This window comes from Pseudochaenichthys georgianus, chromosome 3, assembly GCF_902827115.2.
Source record: "Pseudochaenichthys georgianus chromosome 3, fPseGeo1.2, whole genome shotgun sequence".
Taxonomy (NCBI): Eukaryota; Metazoa; Chordata; class Actinopteri; order Perciformes; family Channichthyidae; genus Pseudochaenichthys; species Pseudochaenichthys georgianus.
Genome location: NC_047505.1, coordinates 549,519 through 575,354, shown reverse-complemented (window position 1 = coordinate 575,354; position 25,836 = coordinate 549,519). Strand labels below are relative to the sequence as shown.

Sequence of the window (25,836 nt, the reverse complement as noted above, 5' to 3'; positions counted from 1 at the left end):
AAATGGACTTGATAACTTTTCTGAGCTCGATAAATTGCCGTTACATAAGGATGTGACCAGCATTTTAGCTAGGAGCGCTGTGGCTGCCGGCCACGGGCGCTGTGAGGGACGGGCTGACACATAGCCAGGTCAGGACCATCCGCGTGCACATGCAGCAGCGTAGCAGCCAAATTAATAATATAGCGACAAGCGGGAGACAACGTGTGACTACTCCCGGGGAATTTAAAATTAAATGGAATTGGTTACAAAACCTAACTACACATCTCGATTCTCCAGTGTGGCAGTATTTTGGATTCAAGCCAAATCAACAAGGCGAACCTACGGACTTCAATGAGCCGGGCGGTGTGTCGCATTTGTTTAAAAAAGTTAGCGACAAAAGCAGGCAATACCACGCATTTTAAACTACACCTAAAACCAGTGGCGAACCGTGTCTATCACAACTGGATCTTCTGTAGACACACACACCACACTGTCTGACCACCACACTGTCTGACCACCCCATTCCGTTTTCCCAGCTGGGAGCAAACACGGCAGCTGGAGATGGAGAGCCCCCACCTTCCCGACAGTTTACAATCAAAGATGCATTTGCCCGACAATGCAAAGATGTTGTTGTTCCTTGCTGAAAAACAGATTTGGATATCGCCTGTTGAGGCATCTGGGTCTTTGATAGTGGACTGTACACTTGACTTTTGTTTTAAGGAGTTTTTTTTTGCTTGTGAGATAATGTGTGCTCATATTTATATATATATATATATATATATATATTAGGGGTGTCACGGTTCACAAACATTTCGGTTCGGTACGTACCTCGGTATTTAGGTCACGGTTCGGTTCGGTACGTTTTCGGTACAGCAGAAAAAATTATCACAAAACATAAAATATATATATATATTTTTTTATTATTATTAAACTGTGAATAATGTATTCACTCAAATAAATACAAAATAGAATAAAATAAACATTAAGGTGCAGCATTTCGATGAACTGAAATAATCTGTATTTGAACTGTACTGTACTAGTACCTAAGCAGCCAGTTTGACATAATGACTTGCTTGTCATTGTATTTTCATGTTTTTTTAAAGAACAATTAACTTTTCCACATTGCTTGCCGAAAGGGCAGATCTGCTGGCACTAACCATGGACAGAGGTAGCAGACACAGCCAGGTAGCGCTTTGCTAACATGGCAACATAAGGATATGTGCCGTTTGTAATAGCTTTGGCTCGGTCTGAACTTGTTGCGAGTGGTGGAGACTTAAATGCTAGTGGGAGTTGGGTTTGCACTTCAGTCTTTTTTCTTTTGGTACCGGTGATATTCACGTTCGGGTGATGCCTTTTCAAATGAGTGTGCAAGTTTGATGTATTGCCAGCCGCGTAACCAATTTTAGTTGAACAATGCCGACTAACAGCTTTGGTTCGGTCCACCTGTCTTTGTCCGTCATCATTGTACGTAACTGCGAAACCAAAATGTTCCCAAACCGGAGACTTCAATAATGCTGGAGGATTTTCGAGCTCAACTTTATCTGCGTTCGCCATTTCGACAGTTCCTCAAATTACTGACTAAATTTGAACGCATCCCTGTGACCAGCTCTCATAGTATGCCTCTCGTCCAATGAAATAACTTGATCGCTCTATGAAGCGTTGAACCCAATGTGAGCAAATTACTCTGAGACGCAGCACCTGAGATTACTTCCAAAAAGTTGTTCACGTTCTCAATTTTTTACGTTTAACTTTATATTCGTTCGGTACTGAAGGAGTTTTGGACTACTTTCCTCCACGCCGTTCCTAATGAGCTTGCTTTAAAAGAAGAAGCATTCAAAACAGCCAGGACGAGGGTTAAACAAAAATCTGTTTTAATCATAAACGGTAATAATGCAATACCATATAATACATTACCATACAAAGCCATCATAATAATAATAATAATAATAATATATTGGATTTATATAGCGCTTTTATAGTACTCAAAGACGCTTTACAATATGAGGGGGGGGGGGTAGATAGACTGGGGCAGGTAGACAGCAGACTAAGAAAAACAACAAAAACAACAAAACAAAACACAGTGGCAGTCAGGAGGAGGTCGAAAATGAGTGGGGGGGTGTTTTACGGATAGAGAGAGGTGAAAAGATGGGTTTTGAGGCGGGACTGGAACAGAGTGAGGGACTCGGACTCACAGAGGTCTTGGGGGAGGGAGTTCCAGAGCTTTGGGGCGGCCACAGAGAAGGCTCTGTCTCCAAAGCTCCGGAGATTGCCAATGGGGGTGGAAAGCAGGCCGGCCGAGGTGGATCTGAGGGTCCGGGGAGGATGGTAGGGGATGAGAAGGTCAGTGAGGTACGGGGGGGCCAGATGGTGGAGGGCTTTATAGGTAAGGACCAGGAGTTTGTAGTTGATGCGGTGAGTAACGGGAAGCCAGTGTAGTTCTTTGAGGACCGGGGTGATATGGTGCCATGATTTAGTGTGGGTGAGAAGTCTGGCGGCTGCATTCTGAACACGCTGGAGTCTACTGAGGGAGGTGGAGCTGATGCCGTATAGGAGGGAGTTACAGTAGTCGAGGCGGGAGGAGATGAAGGCGTGAATGAGTCGCTCAGCTGCGGGGCGGGTAAGATAGGGACGGATTTTGGCAATGTTGCGGAGATGGAAAAATGAGATTTTGACAACTTGGCGGATGTGGGAGTCAAGGGAGAGGGTGGGATCGAATATAACCCCGAGGTTGCGTGCCTGGGTTGAGGGGTGTGTAAGGTTGGGGGTTTTACTGAGGGTGGATTTGGAGCCGATGAGGAGGAGTTCAGTTTTATTGCTGTTGAGTTTAAGAAAGTTTTTTTGCATCCAGGATTTCAAGTCAGTCAGACAGGATTCAATGTGGGTGATGGGGGGGTTATGGAGGGATTTGGTGCTGAGGTAGATTTGAGTGTCATCGGCGTAGCAGTGGAAGTCCAGGTTGTAGTGGCGGAGAATCTGACCAAGGGGGAGGATGTAGATGATGAAGAGGAGGGGGCCGAGTACTGAGCCTTGGGGAACACCTTGGGTGACTGTAGCGGTGGCAGAGGAGTGATTATTGAAGGAGATGAAGTGGGATCTGTCGGAGAGATATGACTGGAGCCACCTGAGCGCAGTACCTTTGATACCGATGTCTTGGAGTCGGGTGAGCAGGATTTTGTGGCTCACGGTATCAAAGGCTGCACTCAGGTCGAGGAGGATGAGGATGTTGAGGGAACCGGTGTCAGCAGAGGTGAGGAGGTAATTGAGGACCCTGACGAGTGCCGTTTCTGTGCTGTGATGGGGACGAAAACCAGACTGAAGGGGTTCGAAGAGGTGATTTGATTGAAGATGGCGGTGAAGTTGTTTGGAGATGATGCGTTCTATTGTTTTGGAGAGAAAGGGGAGGTTGGAGATGGGGCGGTAGTTACTGAGGGATGAGGGATCCAGACCGGGTTTTTTGAGGATGGGAGTGACAGCAGCAGTTTTAAAGGCAGAGTGAACGGTTCCTTGGGACAGGGAGGAGTTGAAGAGGTTGACAAGGTAGGGGCAGAGGACGGGGAGGCAGGACTTCAGTAGAGGGGTGGGAAGAGGGTCAAGGGAACAGGTAGTGGGTTTGGAGGAGCTGATCAGATTGAGAATTTCAGAGGGGGAGACCAGAGTGAACTGGGAGAGGCGGCCGTGGGGAGGGGGAGTCGGGAGGTCAGGGGAGAAGGAGGGAGAGATTGGAGAAGCAGATAGGGAGTGATTAATGGCAGTGATTTTGTCCGAGAAAAACTGGAGGAATGAACTGCATAAGGTGGAAGTGAGGGTGTCGGCACGGGGTTTGAGGAGCTTGTTGACGGTGGAGAAGAGGATCCTGGGGTTGCGGGAGGGGTCGGTGAAAATGTTGGAGAGGTAAGCTGATTTTGCGGCAGTGAGGGCATCTCTGTAGGTGGTGAGATGAAGTTTGTAGGATTGGTGGTGAACTGTGAGGGATGATTTTTTTGTTAAGCGTTCAAGCTGACGGCCGGTTTGTTTCATTCTACGGAGTGCAGGGGTGAACCAGGGAGACGAGGTTGTAAAGGTGACAGTTTTCCTTTTGAGGGGGGCCAGGCTGTTGAGGGAGGTGAGAAGGGTGGAGTTGAGGTGATTGAGTAGGTCATCAGGTGTGCTGAGGTTCGAGTCCAGGGGGAGAGTAGAGGATAGCAGGTGGGATAGGTGCTGGGGATCGACAGAGCGTAGGTTACGGAAGGTGATGTTCCTGGAAGGGGGGGGGGTAGCGGACAGGGGAGGTGATGGCGAACTGTATAAGTTTGTGGTCAGAGAGGGGAAAGGGGCAGGGGTGGAGGTCGAGTACTGGGAGGTTGGTGGAGCAGACAAGGTCAAGGATGTGTCCTTTATCATGGGTGGGGAAGGTGACATGTTGGGTAAGTGAGAAGTTGTCCAGAAGGGAGGAAAGTTCAGAGGCATGTTTGCAGGTGGGGGAGTCCATGTGGATGTTGAAGTCACCAAGGAGTAACAGACGTGGGGAGAGGGATGAAGCAATGATGAGGAGTTCAGTGAGATCAGAGAGGAAGGAGGGGTCCGGTTTGGGGGGCCGATAGATGAGGATAACTGTCAGTGAGGGAGGGGCTTTGAAGGCGAGGAATTCAAAGGATGGTACTGAGGGGAGGGTGAGTTCTGTAATCCGGATGTTCTGGTTGTGGATGACAGCCAGCCCACCACCACGGCGTGAGGGGCGGGGTTTCGTGATGTAATTAAAACCAGGAGGTGATGTTTGGTTGAGGGAGAAGAAGTCGTTGGGTTGTTGCCAGGTTTCAGTGAGCAGAAGGAAGTCAATCGATTTGTCCAGAATTTGTTCGTGAAGGATGTGGGTTTTGTTGGTAAGTGACCGGATGTTGAGGATGGCGAAGTTGGTCAGGTGGGGGATTGGAGGGGTGGTGGCAGGGTGGAGAGGTATGAGGTTATCCAGGTTAGCAACACGGGGGTGGGGAGGAGAAGGGGGGTGGTGGTGGAGCAGAGGTGGGGGCATGGTGGTAGGGAAAACTGGTTTGTTATGCGTATTGGGAGGCAGAGGGGAGTGGAATCCGCTCCGGGTATTCTGTGGAGCTGGGAATGTGGGGGAGCAGGTTGTGTATGAGTAATGTCAGGAGTATGCCTACTCCTGGCCTTGTTCACAGGCTGCCCCGACCTCCCAGTCCGGGCGGCGTGTGGAGAGAGGACGAAAACAACACGTTGCACGTCCCAAAACCAACAAAGGGGTGGAGTTTCATTTGGGAGATACCAACACGCTGTCTCACAGGGAATTAGCGCGGGCAGCTTTGAAAGCCACAGGTGTTGGGAAGGCCTGCAGGATGCACCTCATTAAAATCAGGGGAAATGTCCCTCCCCATTTGCAAAGCCTATCGATGGTTTAACCCAGAAAACATTCTCAGGGATAATCTTTACACTCAAAACAGAAATCACCATTAATTCTGCATCTTCCTTCTTCACAAATAGCTTAAAACACTCTTTTGATAAACAGGTAAAAAGTCAAAGAAAAAACTATTGTGCTCATCTATTTTTAAGAAAAAGGGAACATTGCTCTCTATATTTGAGAGGAAAACTGTACCTTTTGTTCCTTCAATTATTAACACACAGGAATGTATAAACCCACACATATACCATTAAAGATATGTAGATTTCCTTAAAACCTGGCCTGCCAGAGATCTAAAACAGAATATACTCTCCCCACACCAATCACCCTGCCTTGCATACCTCCACATCCCCCACAGCAATAAAACCTAGTTTACTTTTAACAGCCCTTTGTCTACCGCCATTTTAGTCCTCACATTTATGAAAGGATCAACCAGAGAAATCACTATAAAACACAAACACAGGTATTACCTGAACAGTATTCACTTAACTGCTACTATTGAAACTCAAAGGACCTCTTTTAGTGTCTGGAAATTGCAACAAGACTTTCTGCCATTTCACATGTAACACACTTCTTTGGTACAATATCTCACATTCTTTTGCACTCTTAAAAAAGAGTGCAACTTACACAAGGCACTTGAACCATAACTATTGTCGCTCCTCTCCACTGTGTTCATCTCTCAACATTATATTTAGAGCCCTTTAAACATTTGGAAACAGCCCTTCATAGCAATTTCTTATGGCAGAAGGAGAGGGAGACCAAAACATGTCAAAAAGCTGAGTCCCCATACTCGTCCTCTCCCTCCGAGACATAGGCCAACAGAGGCATTTGATACGGGGGGGGAGAAGCATATTTTCCTTCAATGGTGGAACTGATTAGTCTGACACATAATGAGCGGATGCACGGCACACAACAACACCCACATGATAGTCTTTGTCCATGGATACAACTCGAATGGTTTCATCAGACCTCTCTGAGGGCAGGATGGGCTGGTTACACGCAGCACATTTAGGCGCCAGGACCCTGTGGTAGTCTTTCAGACAGTAGATTTTATTCTCAGTGTCCACAGTGAAGGGCACTCCGTCCAGGCTCTCGTTGCAGATGCCGCAGCGGAAACAACCGGGGCGGTACGACTTCCCCAGGGCCTGCAGGCCTGCATGTCCATGATCAGATGTCCACATGTGTTGCACGTGTCTGCAGACTGCTGGAACCCAGAGTACAGAAAGTCCTCTTCACAGAAAACCCTTCCTGCATCATAGTAGAACGCCTTCCCTCTCACCCTTCGTCTACAGGCGCTGCAGGTGAAGCAGCTGTCATGGTAGAGGCTGCCCATAGCTTGGCAGGCCTGGCTGGCTCCATACACCGTCTTGTTGTACTTAACACACACTCCTGTGTCAGCGGAGAGTGGAGTCCCCTGTGCCGTCCTGGCTTGCCGTGTCTTTGTCCCCTCTGATCCGCTGACGGCGGCTTCTGGGCTTCCTGCTAGAGAGATGTCTTCCTTCTCCTCCGGCTTGCTGATGGCGGCTTCCGAGTCGATGCTGAATAGATGTCCTTTCGATCTTCCTTCTCCGGTCCGATGATGATGCCTCCCGGGACGACTGCTGGATGGATGTCCTCCCGATCCTCCTTCCCCGGTCCGATGATGATGCCACCTGGGACGACTGCTGGATGGATGTCCTCGAGGTCCTTCTCCTCCAGTCCGCTGATGGCAGCATCCGAGTCGACCTCCATGACGAGAGCCAGATCCGTCCTGATGTCGTCTAGGGTCCTCGCAGGTGGTTTCCCCGCCGCACACTGGCTACAGTGGTACCAGTTGTCCTCCTTTCCTTGTAGGCGGACGGCATGGGATGTCCGCTGGGTCACTCGGTCGGGGCCGGAGAGCCTGGGGTTGATCCACTTTGTTCTGCTGACAGTCCGCCTCCTGCGTCTCGGGTCCCCCTTTTGGCGTCAACAACCTGTGTGGAGAAATCTGATACAAATCCCTCAAGCCTACGCTCCGGGCTCTGGGGCCATCGGCTGTTTGACCCACCACTGCGTAGGCAACTTGGAGCCTGTTGGTGGGGTGTCTTAAAACAACAGACGTCTGTGCACAGGTTTTCTAAATTAATTGTGCAGCTTCAGAATCTTAATACTTGGACTGTGCCAACTAAATAAGAACCCCAACATCTTTAGGTAAACTAAATAACATATTTCAATAGCTCTGAATTTCTGACAAGCATCTGTGTTTATTTTTAAATGAAATCCTTGAGATCCCATTAAAAATCTAAATATGATTTGAACTGCTAATGTTTCTGGTAAAGAAACACACTAATGTTATGGATTCAAAAACAACCAAAATCACAATACTAACAAAGTGAATGGCTTCCTGGTGATACTGCTTTTACCCGTCAGTTCTTAGATATTATCCCGCTGAAAAAATGAATACAGAATTCCAACAAACTGTCCTCAAATGTCTTTCTATTATAATTGTAGATGAAATGTATATCCCCATAATGACCTACACAATAAAGTCTATGGCTTTTACTTCTTTACCAGACTAGTTACATGATGTTGTTTAAATTACATTACTATATTTTAGCTTTAACTGTAAATATGTTCTTTCTACATTTCAAACCTCAGTTACTTTAATACCTGTTGAAACATTACTCACAGGTCAGCTTCTTCAGTATTCCATTCTGGACTTACATCTCTCTGGTAGCCCCTTGGCCACTGATTCTTTATCTGTGTTACCTGCTATAACTCAATCAATATTAGAGACATGTCAACATTCATCAAACAACCTCTTATCCCCAGATATGGAGCAGGTCAATTCTAAAACTGTCAATCAATGGTCAGATTGAACAATGGAGTTGGAGCAGCAGGTTCCTTTCAGTCCCTAAATAAAAAAAAAATGTACATTGTGAAGTTTACACTCCCCCTTTTTTACACATTATCTCATGTGTAAACAAAATCCTGCATGGGAAGAAAACCTTCAGGTCATAATGGATTATAAGACAATACCAAACATTTTTCCCAAATGTACATCCATTATTTCCACAGTAAACACTTCAGTGAAACGAAGTGTTTCTCTCCATCATTCAGTCCTAAAAGAAACAGAATCTTCAAATGTCATAGTTTGAGTTTCACATTCTGCAAACCGCCACCTCCTGTGGGAGTGAAATATCAAGTAGGTTAGAAACGGTTTCCCCTTTTGTGCAATGTTAGGAAACCTCTCATTTCACACATTATTATCACACAAAAATAATGTGTTAGTCCAAAACATGCTTGATTAGTCATTGTTTTAAATCATGCAGTTGCACTGATCAGATGCAGACATACACTCACTCACACTCACACTGTCAGGTTGTAAAGTCAGGTTTGGTCAGGTACACCTCAGAGTCAGTCATTGACAGTGCCTTCCCAAGTTACCCTGTCGGTCAGGGTCAAAGGTCAGTTGGTCTCAGTCTTTTTGGCCATGTGTCGTGCTCTGCAGAGACTCCGATCTTCCAGCACAGGCCAGCATCCTCCGTCTATAAAAATCTGTATATATGGAGCGCCATCATTTATTAATTCACAATTACAACTATAATGTTCAAGATATCTCTAACCCCTCATTGGAATAGCTGTTTCCCCACATTTCCTGAAAAGTGTTAGCCAAAAAATGTCACTTCCTTATTGTACTACTACTGCAGTTCATTAACACCTAATCAATATCAACACGTCTAATAGATGTAATTCAGAAACTTGTGCACACAATTATTATCTTGAGTCAAACCTCTACTAGGATCTGTAAAGCTCTGCTATGTATTCCATAACTCATTCTATTAATTTATCTTCAATTCTGGTGCACTTAAAGAACAATGTTACCCTCTTTAACAGTGCGTGGAACCCTGGGTGTCCTGAACATGTAACAATCACTCCTTCCTTTATCAAGGACCTAAAAACAGAAGTAATTTCATCAATGGTTTGTAGCTGAACTTAGGAATTATCCCTCATGGTAGGTATGTTTTTACTTTTTAACATCTCTAAATGTCAGTTAATTACTAACTAAATGAATGTACATTAGGAGGTGGTGCCGCTAGTCCTCTAAACTCATAATCTGGTGCTGTGCGCTTCCTGTGAAGCTGCAAGTAAGATTTTAAAAAACCACTGCAGGGTGGGTCGAGTGACCCCTCCTCCCTATTGGTCGTCAATAATATGCACCCTTCTAATGGGTGATTGAAGGCCCCACATTATTTCCCATTTCAGCATCAGCCCTCTTTACTCTAAAATTACTTTTTAAATAGGAATATGTAGAAATGGAACAAATATTCAATCTTCAGAAAAGTTCTTAACCAATGTCTATCTAGTGAACAGCCAACATATTTTAAAATGTCAGATGTATAAAAATAAGCCTAAATACTCCCTTACCATCAAAGTCCAAATCTAGACACAAGGTGAACAGTTTTGGTAACGGACAATTTAATCTAAAAACAAAATTGGACTTGTGTCCTTGTTTTTTGTTCTTCAAAATACATTAGCAAATACCCTGCGAAGTATTCGCAACCTAACTAACCCTCCCTAGGATATGAAATCCATTAATCCCTTTACTCATAGTTAGTTTATATGTCTAAATTATTATGTGTGACCTAATAATCAGATGTCTTGTTTGTCAACCAAGAATATTAAACTTTAATCTTTTCAGTATTCCAGACCATCGTTTAAACAATCAGCCTCCCCTCTCAAACACTAATGTTATTGTTGTACACCACCCTCTGGAAAACTCTTGCACAGTTATGCTGTCAAATCATCGCATCATTTCCTCAGAGTCTGAACCGTCTGAGACCAGCCTGTCTCAAGATCTTATTACAATGTGAACAGTCAGTAATGCGGTGTCCTCTGCAGCTGTAGTCAATAGGATCAATGAAACTCTTGCACTGGGATGTCCTGAGGGGGAAGGCACCTCTGGATCAATGTGCTACAGTCAGCAGACACACGTTGTCCTCTGCACAGCAGGAATCCCCAAAAACTGCTGTTCCTCTTCCCACCACTGTTGCCTTGGCAACGAGGTACACGCAAAATGTCAAACCCTCCTCAGATGCGTTCTTTGCACAGTTCTTCTGTTTCTGTAGTGAGCAACTCTTCACCAACACACTGATTCAGAGTACAACCCAAAGGTGGCGCACAACTTTCCAGTGCCGCTGTAATCACAATAAATCAGCAACTGGAGATAAACTCAATTTAAATCTCTCCCCCAAAGGGTTACAAAATAAAACGGCTGAGTGTCTATATGGTCAGGAATGCTGAAACATGTGAATGTTAAAACAAATCAATGGCAGTAGTCTACCCGGATTCTTTACTCCATTAAAAGTAGTAAAACCACATTGTAAAATCTCTTTTGTCTAGTTGAAGTCCTGCTTACTTCATCTTTAAAATCTTCTTTAATTTGAAACCAAAAAAGGTCTTCCTTCTCCACCATGATCCTATCTCTACATCCAAGTCCCTACAAACTGATGATTTATCTTTAGAAACCATGAGGAATGACCCATAAAACACTATTCTTCCTTACTTCAGTTCTAAATCAAATGAGCCAAACAGGAAACCCCCTTTATCACTTGCTTGTTCTTGGTCTGATCCACAGGCCCCTGTCGTTAGTGGCATCTGTAGATTAGACATGGGGTGTGTGTCTGGGACAGGGGGAGAGTAAGGGGGAGGTTGTTTAATTGGATTGAATAAATCCGGGTAAATGAGGGGGGAACTGAAGGGGAGAACTGGATCCTCTGTAGGTCCTGTCTGAGACCTCTCTTCTGAGCCAGCCTTTTGTACAGTGCACATGTCATTTACAGCACTGCTGAGAGTTTGCCTCCCCATGTCTTCCCTGTGTGTGGCAGAGGTTCCCTCTTTATTCATACTCCCATAAGCCCTGACACCTTCTGTAATAAAGTGAAGTATTTCTTCCTGTGTAGGTGGTTGTGCTGGCACGTGCGTCCCTATACTGTCACTAGAGCGTTGAAACTCCTCTCCCTGGGTCGGGGTTTGGACTGCGACCAGGACTGGGGGAGTTTTGGCCGTGAAGGGGGTAACAGCTACTCCGTTCATGGCGAGTGCTGCATTATGACAAAGCCTCCGTATTTTATCTAACTCCTCCTTTTCTTTGTTTAGTTTCCTCCGGCCTACTAATCCTTGCTTTTTTTGGTTTAGGTCACCCAGTTTTTTTTACAAGTTGTCGTTCATAAACATTTAGAGCTGAGCTTAAATTTCCTAGAGCTTCATCTCCTCCCACTCTGTCTTCTTCTATCATTTTTTTATGGAGGAACCCAAGGTCGGCACAAGCCTTTTTCTTGTCTCCCTGTTTGAGTCCACTGAGAATCAATCTCTCAGTCTGTCCCCATTGCTCTCGGAAACTTCCGGGAATTGGGACGTGTAAATCTTTATTTTCAAACTGTCCCTCCATGGTGATTATATCTTATTTATCTGACTAGGTTGCTATGTGTTCAGTGTTATTTATTAATATAATGGACAATACTCGTCGTTACTCCTAACGTAGTTAATGTATTTATTTAACTGTCCTGCCCTTAATTCAAATGTGTAACTATTTTGAGTGTAAAAAACTGAAGTATTACACCCCCACTTTGAATGATGTATATTTATATATATATATATATATTATATTAATCAAGAAGTACTACCAGAAGCACTTATAATGCTATTAACGGACTGGCTTATCGAAAGGCAGTTGAGTAGTACTTGAAATGTTTTGGCTCTATTAACCCAGATTTATTTCAATTATCCTGTGTTCTTATTTTTTATTTTCCTAGTCTAACGCACTTATTGTGAGTCGCTTCGGATTAAAGGCGCCAGTCAAATGGAATGTAATAATGCAAGAAGTACTACAAAATACCTCCACCAGATGGCGGCACCTCACCAGTTCCACCTCACTTGAGGGGAAAGATGCTTCTGAGAGCAACCAGCTTAAACTTTGCGTATTTGTCTGACCTTTTCTCCCTTATTCATTAGTAGTTATTCACATAAAATTATTCCCCGTACAGTCTATCGAGCTTTTTTGGTGCGATGTTTATTTCAACAGATAATGCGACCTTGGAATGCGCTTCGACACGGCTTTTCAGCTATGTGACATCCTCATGGAGCCGAAACCCAGGTCAACAGAATCCTTTATCGTCACGTTTAGCTTCTTAGATTAATAACCCCACAGAACAAGAGAACGAGATTCCGTTCGTTTCAAAATGACTTTTTGAAATTTGCGTATCTCCTCTTGGATTTATTACATATAATACACTCCAGCGTCCTATGAGGCTGAAGAAGTATTATTCAGTTTCGTCCTGGGTGGATATAATTTCTTATGAAACCCACTGGACTTCCCCGACTGAAATTGCCGACTTGATTTCTCTAAAAATCAACGGGGCCCTGCACCATTTTCTTACATTTCTCGTCGCTTCACGTGTAGCATACCCCCTAGGTTCTTAACCTTTGCTTTATCAACATGAGTAGTCCATAGTTACCTACCTATTCTATATGTATTGCATCATTATATTACATTTATAGTCCGTCGTTACCTATCTATGCTAATGTATGCATTACACTATCTTATAAGATCAGTAGTCCGTCGTTACCTACCTATACTAATATATGCATTGCATTATTTTATCATAAAGTCTATGACACTGAGAAATATTCCTGACAACTCTAAAAAATTTGAATATATCCAAATCACAGATTTCGAGTGTAACGGGTATCCGTGCTTACCTGTGTTTTTGTATAGAGCTCTGTTTTTAGTTGTCAGAAGTATTTCTGACAGGTGCCCCCCTGGACTGCTTCGTCCGCTGGCTCCTGATGTGACTCCCTTTGAACTCCCACTCGCTAACGTCAGGGTCACCACTTGTTGTAGGGTGGGGGTTCTTACAACCCAACTCCTCACCGCGTGTTGTTTTGACGAGTCCTGCTTGAAATCATAACAGGGAGGGAATTAGAAGACACCAGGATACCAGTTAAACAATAATCCGTTTTAATTAAACAAAGTAATAATGCAATACGATATAATATAATACATTACTATACAATTCAAAGAATCATATAAGCAACGTGTGGAGTACTCCGCCCTTATTCACGCGCTGCGGACATCCTTTCGTCTTGTCAACGCGTGGAGAGAGGGCCAACAACTAGATAAACATTTCCCTAATACTAAGAAGGGGTGGCGTTTCATTGGGGAGATACCAACACCAGGCTTGGAATTTCGTCATTTTAGGGGCAAGGCCATTTGGCCTTCCCGTTCAAAAATATTTCAAGGGCACAAAGGCCACATGACAGGGCACAAAGGCCGTTTGGTTAAATTACGCTGGTTTTACTGGTTGTACTTTTAAAATGTATTCAGATACAGAATACATGCTCTAAAATGTCATTTGTAACATATTCCGTTACATTACTCCATCTAATTACCGTATTCTAAATACTTGGATTACATCAGCGCTGTTTTACATTTGATCAAGTGTGAATCAAGCTGCTATTTCAGAGTTTGAATCACCCACACGATGCCATCAAAAACCCACAACTTAACTATAGGATAAACTGAAACATTATGCATCATCTCACAGAAATGTCAGAATTTTAGTTCAAAAAGCCCAGAAAATCATATGAGAAGGATTCCAAAAGTAACCCCTACAATTCCTTCAAAGAGAGACGTATCCTCCTAACTAGTGATGATAGCTCACTAGCTATCGCTCGTCAATCAACATGACGGAAAAGTGTAGCACTAACGTCAACGCCAGTCATTTTACAAATGGCTGAATGAATAGCAATAGTGTTTCTTAAACGTATACGTTAAGTTCAGCCATAAACCACATAAGTCAGTCATGTATTATATCAAAACCGCTTAGCAAGACAAATACTAGATTCAAAGGTGACAGCTATCTGCTAGCTTGTAGAAGCAACACTAGATGTAGACCCCTTGAAGGGAAGACGTTAACGCTATCCAAACTAGCTAGCTAGCTATCGCTAGTTTTCATGACAACATGTACTAACGAGTCGACTTTAAATAGGCTAATACAATGGTAATTACCTATCAATAGTACTTTCTATAAACACGTAAATGTTAAGTCCTTTCAAATACTACCACATCATATCAAAACAGCTTGGTCCGCTTGCTTACCTGTGCTTCTCTTGCTCCCGCGGCTGAGGAGGAGGCTGTCGGGCACCTACAGGCATGTCTGACGGAACAATAACAGCGGGACTGCGCGCACTAGTCTAACTTCACTGGCGTTATTTACACTGGAATTTTTGACAGGGGCACAAAGGCCACTTTGGCCGTGAATTGCCATGGCCGTCGTGAAATTCCCACCCTGACCAACACGCTGTCTCACAGGGAATTAGCGCGGGCAGCTTTGAAAGCCACAGGTGTTGGGAAGGCCTGCAGGATGCACCTCATTAAAAATCAGGGGAAATGTCCCTCCCCATTTGCAAAGCCTATCGATGGTTTAACCCAGAAAACATTCTCAGGGATAATCTTTACACTCAAAACAGAAATCACCATTAATTCTGCATCTTCCTTCTTCACAAATAGCTTAAAACACTCTTTTGATAAACAGGTAAAAAGTCAAAGAAAAAACTATTGTGCTCATCTATTTTTAAGAAAAAGGGAACATTGTTTCAGAAATCTATAAAAAACCTCTATATTTGAGAGGAAAACTGTACCTTTTGTTCCTTCAATTATTAACACACAGGAATGTATAAACCCACACATATACCATTAAAGATATGTAGATTTCCTTAAAACCTGGCCTGCCAGAGATCTAAAACAGAATATACTCTCCCCACACCAATCACCCTGCCTTGCATACCCCATCAGCAATAAAACCTAGTTTACTTTTAACAGCCCTTTGTCTACCGCCATTTTAGTCCTCACATTTATGAAAGGATCAAACAGAGAAATCACTATAAAACACAAACACAGGTATTGCCTGAACAGTATTCACTTAACTGCTACTATTGAAACTCAAAGGACCTCTTTTAGTGTCTGGAAATTGCAACAAGACTTTCTGCCATTTCAAATGTAACACACTTCTTTGGTACAATAGCTCACATCAATTTCCACAGTACACTTCGGTACACAGGTGTACCGAACCGAAGGATAACGTGTACCGTTACACCACTAATATATATATATATATATATATATTATATATTATATATATATTAGGGCTGTCAAGTTAACACGTTAACGCAAACAAAATTAACGCCACTAATTATTTTAACGCGATTAACGCATGTGTATTTGTTGTCCTCCGCCGCCCCGTAGTTTCAGAGCGCATCGAGTTTAAAATACAATCTACAAGCTGATGCTGCCTGCTTGTGGCAGACCACACTTCCACGCTCACCGGCAGGCACCGACTGGCCATCAGGAGGACCGGGAGGGTGTGTGTATGTGTGGCACGAGCGAGCGAGAGAGAGACCTTATGTGTATTGTTGTTGTTAGCATCTGGTGCTAGCTAGCTGCGCTAACGGATATAAGGAGCTGTTTAAATGAAAACAGGAGAGACATTTCGCCGATAACTGCGCCGAGCACTTCACTTTATGCAGGAAGCCAGACAGTGGGACATTGTACGAACAGTCAGCACGGATAGTGCACGCAACATGATTGCAGCGTCCAGGCAGCTCCCGTTCGAGCATATAGCTCCAACGATCCATCACAGTGTCTCTCCACACACACACACACACACACACACACACACACACACACACACACACACACACACACACACACACACACACACACACACACACACACACACACACACACACACACACACACTGTATGAGAGAGGTTACAGGTTGAATTGAGGCGAATATTTGTAATGTTCAGAGGTTGTTGTGTTTAATATTCATGAGAATATTTGTCATTGTTCAAATGATAATAAACATTAGCATAAAGCATATTTGTCCACTCATATGTTGATAAGAGTATTACAAACTTGTAAAATATCCCTCTAAGGTACATTTAGAACAGATACAAAATGTGCGATTAATCGACTGACAGCCCTAATATATATATAGATAGATAGAGAGAGCTGTTTTCCAGCCTGACTCTATTTAATTTATTGTTTTGGTTGTGTGTGATATAATTCATTTATTATAATTTAATATTATTTCACATTTCATTTACAATGTTAAATGTTCAATAAAAAGTTATGTTTGAAAGGATGTACTTGAATTATTATATATTATAGTGGTCTAAAATGGTCTTACAACGGTGCCGACAATATTATCGTTTATCGCCAGAAAAATGTATCGTCCAACAAAAGTAATTATCTTGACAGGCCTAGACATCATGACTAACTCTGTTAAGCCCCAAGCCTGTTATATCTCTCACAGGCTCCGCCCTCTACTGGACTCTATGGGTACTACCCGCATTCACCTACTGAGATTTATATAGACGTAGCCGGCCCCCGGGGCGGGCCTACCTGAATGCGCGCGCATCTCACCGTATAAAAGGAGGCCTCGCCTCCACTGCTAGAGACCCAGGCCTGTCCTTCGTGCCCTAGCTGAAATCGCGGGCGCCGATCCCCACCACCTTTGCTTAGAGTGTTTGGGGAACCAGGATATGGCCGAGGCGGTGCCATTCACGTTCGCCATTCACGTTCGCCATTCCTTCCGGGTCCGGCGTCCATGGAAGTCCACCGCCCAGGGCTGTACTCTCCCTGGTGATGATCATGGCGGCGGGTGTGTGGGCTACTCGCTCATTGCTAGAGATGCCCCCGCCTCACCAGGTCAGAGCGATTATTGGGCCGCAAGGCCGAATAAGTAGCTTGGTCCATGGGCCTTGCCCCAGGCCCGGTTCCCCCGGGGACCGGTGCTCGGTGGCTTCAAATGATATATTGACAGGTGCCCGCCGTGTGATGTCCCTGGGATATCACGCCGCGTGACACTTTCCAAAGAGGACCGTGTTGATCTCCTGGGAGCCCCCGTGTTTACGGAAGGGCTCTTTGGATCAATCTCCTTGGTCACGGGATAAGGAGTAATCGCAGCATGGCTGATTCTTGCCCATCCCCAGAGGAAGAAACACTGTCCTACACTCCCCGCCCCTGCTGTAAACCCCAGTAAAGGGAGCCAGCAGGTGGGCGTGTGCACATGAGTGGAATAAACCGTGTGCTGTTAAAGCACTGTGCAGGTTCAAGAGACGCTATTGCCGGCGTGCTGTTGTCAGAGAACACACCTTGCCTGGTATAATAGCTCCGATTAATGCATTTCACCATTGAATGGGAAATACAGCGTTAATACGTGGGCGCGCGGCCCTCGTGAGAGTGGGCGCGCGGCCCTCGTGAGAGTGGCCGCGGTGCGTTCAGGGACCTCCGCAGGGGAACGGTGGTTTACGTTTGTAAACTCTAGTTCTAGAGCAGTGTTTCTCAAACTTTTTCATACCAAGGACCACTTAACCAATACAAAACACTCGCGGACCACCTAACTCCACAAATATAAAAAAACACATGGTTTTTCTAGAACAGATTACAAATCGCCTGAAAATGGTACAAACAGGTGGCAACATGTGTAACGAAGGTGTTGCAATGGATTGAAACTTAAACTCGCTCCATTGCGGAGATATTCCCGCGAGAGTGCGGAAAACTTAAATGTATTTATTTCAAATGTGAAATGTTACCAATATACTCACGGACCACTAGGGGGCGCTCACGGACCACACTTTGAGAAGCACTGTTCTCGAGTGATGTGTGTGTGTGGGGAAAATGCATTCAGTAAAAACGATTGCATTTATCCCAAAGTAAGAGTCATCTCTCTACAATTCCACTTTTCCACATAATGTCCGTTTCAAAGAAACGGTATTGTGATGGCGCGTGCGGCCCCCCTCCCCCGAGGGCGGGCCGCAGTGCGTTCAAAGACCTCAGTAGAAAGAAGAGTCACCGCAGCGGGCGCTCCTCCTCCTCCACAGGCTTTCCTGCAGACGAGGGAGCGCAGCGCGACGGTGAGACGAAGGGAGAGGTGCCGGCACGGAGATCCCGTGCCCGCGGCGCCCTCCACCTCTTCAGCCCACCCCGTGGAACCGGCGTGCCGGCACTCACGGGGGTGGGCTGCTGGTCTTTACGGATCTGACTGGCGGGGGGAGAATATCTCTCCGCCCGGGACGAGAGGGCTAATCCCGCCTCCTCCCTGTATAATACACAGATCACTACGTTTTCTAATAAGAATGAGGTTGATCTGTATCCAAATCTAAGTGTCTTTTGTTTTCCACAAATGCTACACTTACACACAATGTTAACCGTACAAATTCCCCATTTGCTGCCCCAGCTGTAGCTCCTGTAAAGGAGGTGGCTAGTGGGCATGCGCAGATGAGAGTGAAAGGAGAGTGCTATGCGGGTGCAGGGACATTATGGCCGGCGTATTACTGTCAGAGAACACACTACGCCTAGAGCAAAGACTCCAATTAATGCAGTTTACCGTAGTGGTAAAGGCTGCATTATGGCGGAGCCTGCACTCACACAAGAGCGCATGGTGGTGCGTTCAGGGACCTTAGTAAAACACACTACTCCTATAAAGACTCCGATTAATGCTGTTTACCGTAGTGGTGAGAACAGCATTATGGTGGAGCGCGCGCTCACACAAGAGTGCGCGTTCAGGGTCCTTAGGAAATAATCGGCCCTTTCTGTCTCGACCCTCCGGGGAGTTTTGCGGCGGAACAGGTCACCAGAGAGTATCACAGCTTCATAGCTGCGGCCCCACAGCTTGCCCATTAACACAATGGTATGGGGAATGGAAACTCAGTTGTGCTAATAAGGTGGATGGACAGGACGCTGAAATGGGGCTATTTACTCCAGTTTTGCAGCGTCCCACTGTACCACATGTCTGTACACTGTATCACATGGACCACTGTCTTGCGGGTGTCCCACTGGAGGAGAGGGGTTTCCTCTCAGCGGAGATTCAGGCTCTGGTGCAGAAACAGGCTGTGTCTGTTGTGCACCCTCAGCACAGAGAAGAGGGTCTTTATTCCATGTGCTTCCTGGTTCTCAGGAAGACAGGGGAATTCAGACCTATTCTAGATCTCCGCGGCCTGAATCGCCACATTTCCTGCAGGAAATTCTGCATGTTAACTATGAAACAGTTACTGGGGCTTGTGCAGCCAGGCGATTGGTTCACCACCATCGACCTGAAAGATGCGTACTTTCATGTAGAAATTGCTCCAAAGCACAGAAAGTATCTGCGTTTTGCCTTCCAGGGAATAGCCTACGAGTACAACAGGCTGCCATTCGGCTATTCCCTATCCCCACGCACATTCAGCGCTTTTGAGCGGTCTCGTGTGAACGGACACGTTTCTGGTGCCTATTGCGTGTGGACGGAAGACATTTTTGATATCGATTTCGGTCCGTTTGCGTTATCGTCCTTGTGTGGCTCCAGCCTACGTTGATGAATAATGTTTCAGGGGTGATGGTTTCTGGATGATGGTTGACAGATGACTTTGGGGGAGGTTATTGTTGCTGGATGATGGTGGTGAAGGTTACATTTGCTGACTGCTGCTAAGAATATACTTGCTGTTTCCCAGACAATAACATAAGACATAAGAACAGTAATGAAAATATGATAAGTAGAATAATTACGCAATGGTCATTGATGTCCTTTGGAATCAAAGCAGTGGCTTAATATTCGGATGAATCGTTTGTTAGAAACATGTTTTAGAAGCCTTGACTTTTTGGGAGGTTTATGATGTTGACTGCCCCCGTCCCCACTAGCAATTGATATTGTTTAGAAACAAACTTATACAACTGTTGCTTGAAAAGCAAATCCTCACACTATAGTGCGTCAATAGGTGTGAAATATGTCATTCCCATCCCATCCAAATATGACTATATGAATCCATGTCGCTGATAATAACAAAATGGGCTCATTGGTTGACTTTGCCTATATTTAACCATTTACATTTTCTGCAAAAGGCTTCTGACAAATCCAATATCAGATATTTTTAAGCCGTCAGGAGCAGAGGTCGCATTAACCGGATATTTTCCGTCTATGACGGATTTCTTTTAACAATGATGGACAAATCTGAAAGCAGTCTGTCATTTTGACAGATTAGTACAAACTCGGAACAGCGCCAAAGCTTCCCTGCAGCAAGGCTCAGGTGTTATGCCGTTTTATGCATGCCCGCCAAAAAGGAAATGATACCGTTTCCAAACCGAACTTTGCCTAACAAATCATTGAAATGTCTGCGAGTTTTTGCTTTACGCTGTGCGCACGCTGTGTGCAGTGGGCTTGCATAACACGGCGCTAACAGTTCATGAGCGTGCGCCCACCCCCCGTTGACAGTTCACGAGCGTGCTGGAAAAGATTCCTATTGGACCTTTATTTGAGTTCCCTGCTTAAGTGGCCTGCAGTATGTGTAGTGATCTATTATATTATGTAGTTGACACATCCTACCTTTTCATCCTTAATAAAATGATTTTATGTTTAGGTGTAGGTGTATTATTCTCCTACACTGTGGGAAAGATGCAATCCAAATATTTCACTGACAGTAACATTGCCTTTTGTTTCCTACTAACCTTTACAAATAACATTTCATTTCATTCAGTAATGTTGTGGAGGGATTAACATGGCGAGATTATGATAGATTTATTCAAAACGCAGTCTGCCAGGGTCACATGACGTCTGGTATTATCTCCTCATTCTGGGTCTGTTTTCTGAAACACCTTAGCTTACCTTAAAAATAAAATGTAGGACAGTTGATTCTAACACAAAGGGGACAGGAAGTGTAATCAGGTGCAATCTGAACATTTTGGGGTCAAGGCTAAAAACATGTTTATGGGAAATTTGCTCTACTTTTACCGCGATAAGACTGTCTCTGTGAGATCTGCTGTTTTAAATGTAAAGACCATTGGTGACGTTGTTCCCACCATAGTCTCATTGTTAGTCATGCTAGCTGCAGCTAAAGTAATAACTGTTAATGCTGTATTTCGTTTTTTCAAATCAAATCAAGTTTTATTTATATAGCACATTTATAAACTTTTTTTGGTCGAGCCAAAGTGCTGTACATATAATAAAAATAGCCTACAGTAGAGACACTTTTTTGTGTTTTTTGTGCAAACAGCTATGAGCGTGGTTGCTCCAGTAAACATAGCACTATACATTACATGTTATACATATGTATTATTTTTTTCACCATTTAAGTAAGTACCACAAAACTGCTCTTGAAAATAAGCCACCAATTGTTACATCATGTTATTTTTTTAGCAGTCTGTAATTATTTGGTACTGGCAGTGATCATTTCTAGCTAGCTTGCTATGTAAGGGATAATGTGCAGTCGGGCTGATCAGAGAGCCCGACGCGAAGCGGAGGGATCTTGAAGGGTTTCTTTTATAATGACCAAGTCGCTGCACATTATCCCGCTTATTACATAGCCACATTCTCAACAAAGTAACGACATGAGTCCCAATATTAATTGAAATGCTTTTATTGATTTATAAAATGTTTTTAATGATTAAAAATATAGTTTAACTGATTTAAAATGACATTCATCCGCTACGAAAAATAGTCCATTGTTGATGTCTGAACAAAGGCTGTTGCAACGGCAGGAACTGCTTCGATAGCAACTAACTCTGTTCATGTTAGCATTTGAGCCTTAGCTGTAATTAACATTGACCTGAACGTTTCCATTAATGGTACAATGTGACATGGTGAATGGGAAATCTTTAGGGATATTCAGATCGACATTTCTGTCCTCGATCCTCTGTCCTTGCGGGGGTTTCGCAGATGACACATCTGAAAGCACAATTCCCAACATGTAAAAAAACGGGAAACAATATTGCTACAGTTGTATCGCTCCCGCTAATGTGTGTGTAAGGACAGACAACATAGAAAGGTCACTGACCCGATGTGGTGGTATTTCCTGGGTTGGAGGACAGGATGTTGCTCCATTTCTCCCTTTCGGTTATTGTCGGAGCCCAGTAACTCTTCAGGCTGCCCTCGCACCTGTGCCCAGTCACAGACATGATCTCTTTAGATCGAAGACCAGCCTGAGAGAGAAGTTGTACAGCCGTGCTTCTCAGGCTATGGTTAGTGTAGCGCTTTGAAAGCTGGGCTGCCTGGCTTATTGTGGGTAGCATTTGCCCAAGGAAATGATGTCCCATGGGCTCACATGAATACCACACTGATTCACTGTTGAGAAGCTGTTTTTAGTGGGTGAAGGTAGAAGGCTTTGGCGTCAGATGGGCACAGGGAAACATACTTTTTGAAGCTGGCAACGGGGCAATTTTGGTTGTCAGGCTCGGCGAAAATAAAACCTCTGTCATTCTCTTTATTTGTGTCTTTTGGATCTTTATGATTTTTGGTATCGGCGTTATGGGCAAGAGATATGTATTCGCATCCGTGATCATCAAGTTTCAAAATAAAAGAGCTTTGATTCAAATGTCGATTTCCCTCTCTGCCTCGTCTGGCAAGATGCAGTTGGACATCCATCCACACTTTCCGGACCAGTCCGGCGGCTGTGTCCACAGACAGCGCCAAAGCCCTGAGCAGCCGCAAATCCGCAGCTGAGATAGGCGGGTGGTGCTGGCTGACGTCTTTCCCGTTTTTGCGGAGCTTCTTTACAACAGATGTGAAAACATCGTTGCTTGCTTTAAACGTAGCGCAGTTCATGATGTCAAACCGTGGAAAGTGTCTTGATATGTCCCCTAATGCTGAAGTAACTGGCTACTGAATATGTTTTGCCGTTGGAGGTCTGGACCGTTGCGTAAAAGGACCGCAGCTGCGTGTTGAGGGTTTCTGCTGCATAGCTGTCAAACTCTGTTGGTTCTTTTTTTTCAATCAACCAGTCTTTAAATAATTTCATCGCCCATAATGAGTTCCGTTTTGTATTCAATTCATGCCGGTCCTCTTCAATTTGGTCGATTTCTCTTTCATTCAAATCTCGGTGTCTTTTCACCTCTCTTACTTCTCCGCTTTTTTCTTGTCCCTCTTGTCTTTTTCTTTTCTTCACTGGGGACTCATCAGCCACTAACCATTCCTCCAAATTACTGTGCTCTCCAAATATATTAAAATTAATGTTAAAATCCTCCATGTTGCTATCACACGCCAGCGGAAAACTAAAGACAATCAGACAGTTTGCTTGCTTTTCAAACTGTTACATTTGAAAAACAGTGAGAGCGTCTCTTGTCAGTTTGAAAAGCCAACGGTAGGAACTGCTTCGATAGCGTTTTTGAGGAGCTTTTTGATTACAGATTTGAAAACATCGCTCCTTGCTTTAAAAGTAGCACAATTCATGATGTCAAACCTTGGAAAGTATCTAGATATCCCTGCCCTAATGCCAAAGTAACTGTTTGATGTCTATGCCTGGACCGTAAAAAGGAGGGTTTCTGCCCCGTTTCTTCTCCGCTGTTTTTCTTGTCTCTTGCCCCAACTGTATACAGTTAAATCGACCGGACTTCTTTCTGAAGATGTGAGCGTCCTTAACAACGTGTCACATATTCTGAAGTGACCAATCAGAATTGAGTATTCAACTAAGCCATGTAATAACAGTGGTTATCGTTACAAGGCAGCACTGCGGCTTTGAGACACAACTACACGGTCCATTCACTGAGCATGTATCCAATTGTAGTCGTAGCATAGGAGGATTACCCTGGTAAACATTACACCTCCATAACAACACAGATTAGCATGATGATGCTACAGCAAGGTGCAGGCATTGGCTCTTAAGAAACATTATTAGAGATGATCAGTGTGATATTCAGAACAGTGTCATTTAGTGTAATTTGTAATATTCTTATTTCTCTCTCTTTCATCCAGGCTGCCGTCTGATGAGCTCCATGGACTCCCTCTTCTGCATCTCTCTCCTGTTCCTGCATAAACTTCTCCTCTTCCTGTTGGCCCACTGAAGAGACTTCAACCAAAATAATGTCGACCTGCAACGTTCTCACTTTCTATACCAAAAACCAAACAGCAGCAAGCAGCAGTCAGAGGGGAGGAAGGGTCACAATAAAGCAATGTATACCGTTGCAACAAATCACTGCAGGGAGGTGAAGCAGAGCGGATAGGACTGAGAAGTCGGACAGAGGACACTGAAGGAAGCGCAGCAGAAGGACGCTCCTCAGAGTCCAAACAAACATGGAAGCTACATGACTGTCGGCCCAGCAGAGTGTGGAGAGGAGAAATGTGCTCCTGGTGAATGATGGGAGCATCACCACTGATCCACACAGCCTCACACAGAGGCCACATGCAGCCTGTATTCTGCACCGCCTCATACACTCCTTTGTTGCAGCATTTCCATGATCACTTCAATGTGAGTCCTACTGCTGACATGTGACTGTTATTTCTTTAGTCAGCTGATCATTTTTCTGTAGCCATGTGAAGCTTCTTCATGATTCTGAACATCCTCCAGTGTGCTGTGTGTCACCCCCTCCCGCACAAAAACACTCACTTTTGTTCTCATCGCTGTGTTCTAAAATGTGAACAACAAATAAGTATAAATAGCTGATATATTTTGATTAAGATAAGTCACATCTTACCATTGTTGTTGTTAATCACCTCTAATAATGTTTATTTTTATTAAATATATGGTGATCAAATTAAGACATTTCATTTCTATGAGACAAAAGGGATTTATTGGTGACTTGCCAACAGCCATTGAGATGAAGGTATATTGTTTTTGTAATAAAACGTAGATTTCAAAAGAGATGCATGGTGGAGGCTTTCTTTCATCACAGAGGGATATTCACAATCACACAGAGTACTAATAGTAAGTAAAAGTACACACTATGAAGGTAAAGTCGGTGTGATGGACTGAAGGGATGAAGCTGCCAAATAAATGACGGAACAATATTCACAGAGGTGGAAAGTACTCAGATCTTGTACTTGAGTAGAAGTACCAGAGGGTAGGAATACTCTGTTACAAGTAAAAGTCCTGCATTCAAAATGTTACTTAAGTAAAAGTACAAGTATTCAGATCAAAAATCTTTGAATTACGTTTCTACAATGCATAACCAGGGTTTGTCATTTAGAAATGGAAAGGAAAACGTATGCATATACAAATGAAACAATGGTTTGTACTGTACATGTACAAAGGGGAAAATACAGAACAATGGAAAACACAAAACAAACAATGACAACGACTAAAGTAATCCCCTACATTCACTGCCAGTGTGCCTCATACACACGAATATGCATAAACATACATACACAGATACACATCTACATATGCTGCAGATAAGCAATACCAATAACGGATAATTTCACAGTGTGTAATGTATTTCAAATAGGTCCCCAGGCTTCCTGAAATGTCCTGTTTGAGTGTAGAAATTAATATCTGATCTTTTCCAGTTTCATGCAGGAGATTACGTCCATCAACCACTGTGAGTGAGTGGGCGGGACACTGTCTCTCCACTCAAGCAGAATGGCTCGACGAGCTAGGAGGAGAGCAAAGGACAGAGATCAGCGCCGTTCTGCAGTTAAATGCATCTCCTTTCCTATAACCACACATATGGCAGCCAGAGGATTTGGATCCAGTTCAG

General features: G+C 44.2%; 1 protein-coding gene across 1 annotated transcript in view; it reads left to right on the top strand.

Annotated features, from left to right (window-relative positions):
• The window catches only part of vstm2b (V-set and transmembrane domain containing 2B), a 41,951-nt gene extending 16,994 nt beyond the window's left edge, over positions 1-24,957 (top strand). Inside the window, exon 5 of the mRNA XM_034103819.1 lies at positions 24,116-24,957. Coding sequence (XP_033959710.1) covers positions 24,116-24,204 — 89 coding nt within the window. The 3' untranslated portion in view covers positions 24,205-24,957. The remainder of the gene's footprint in view (positions 1-24,115) is intronic.
• Positions 24,958-25,836: the final 879 nt, after the last annotated feature.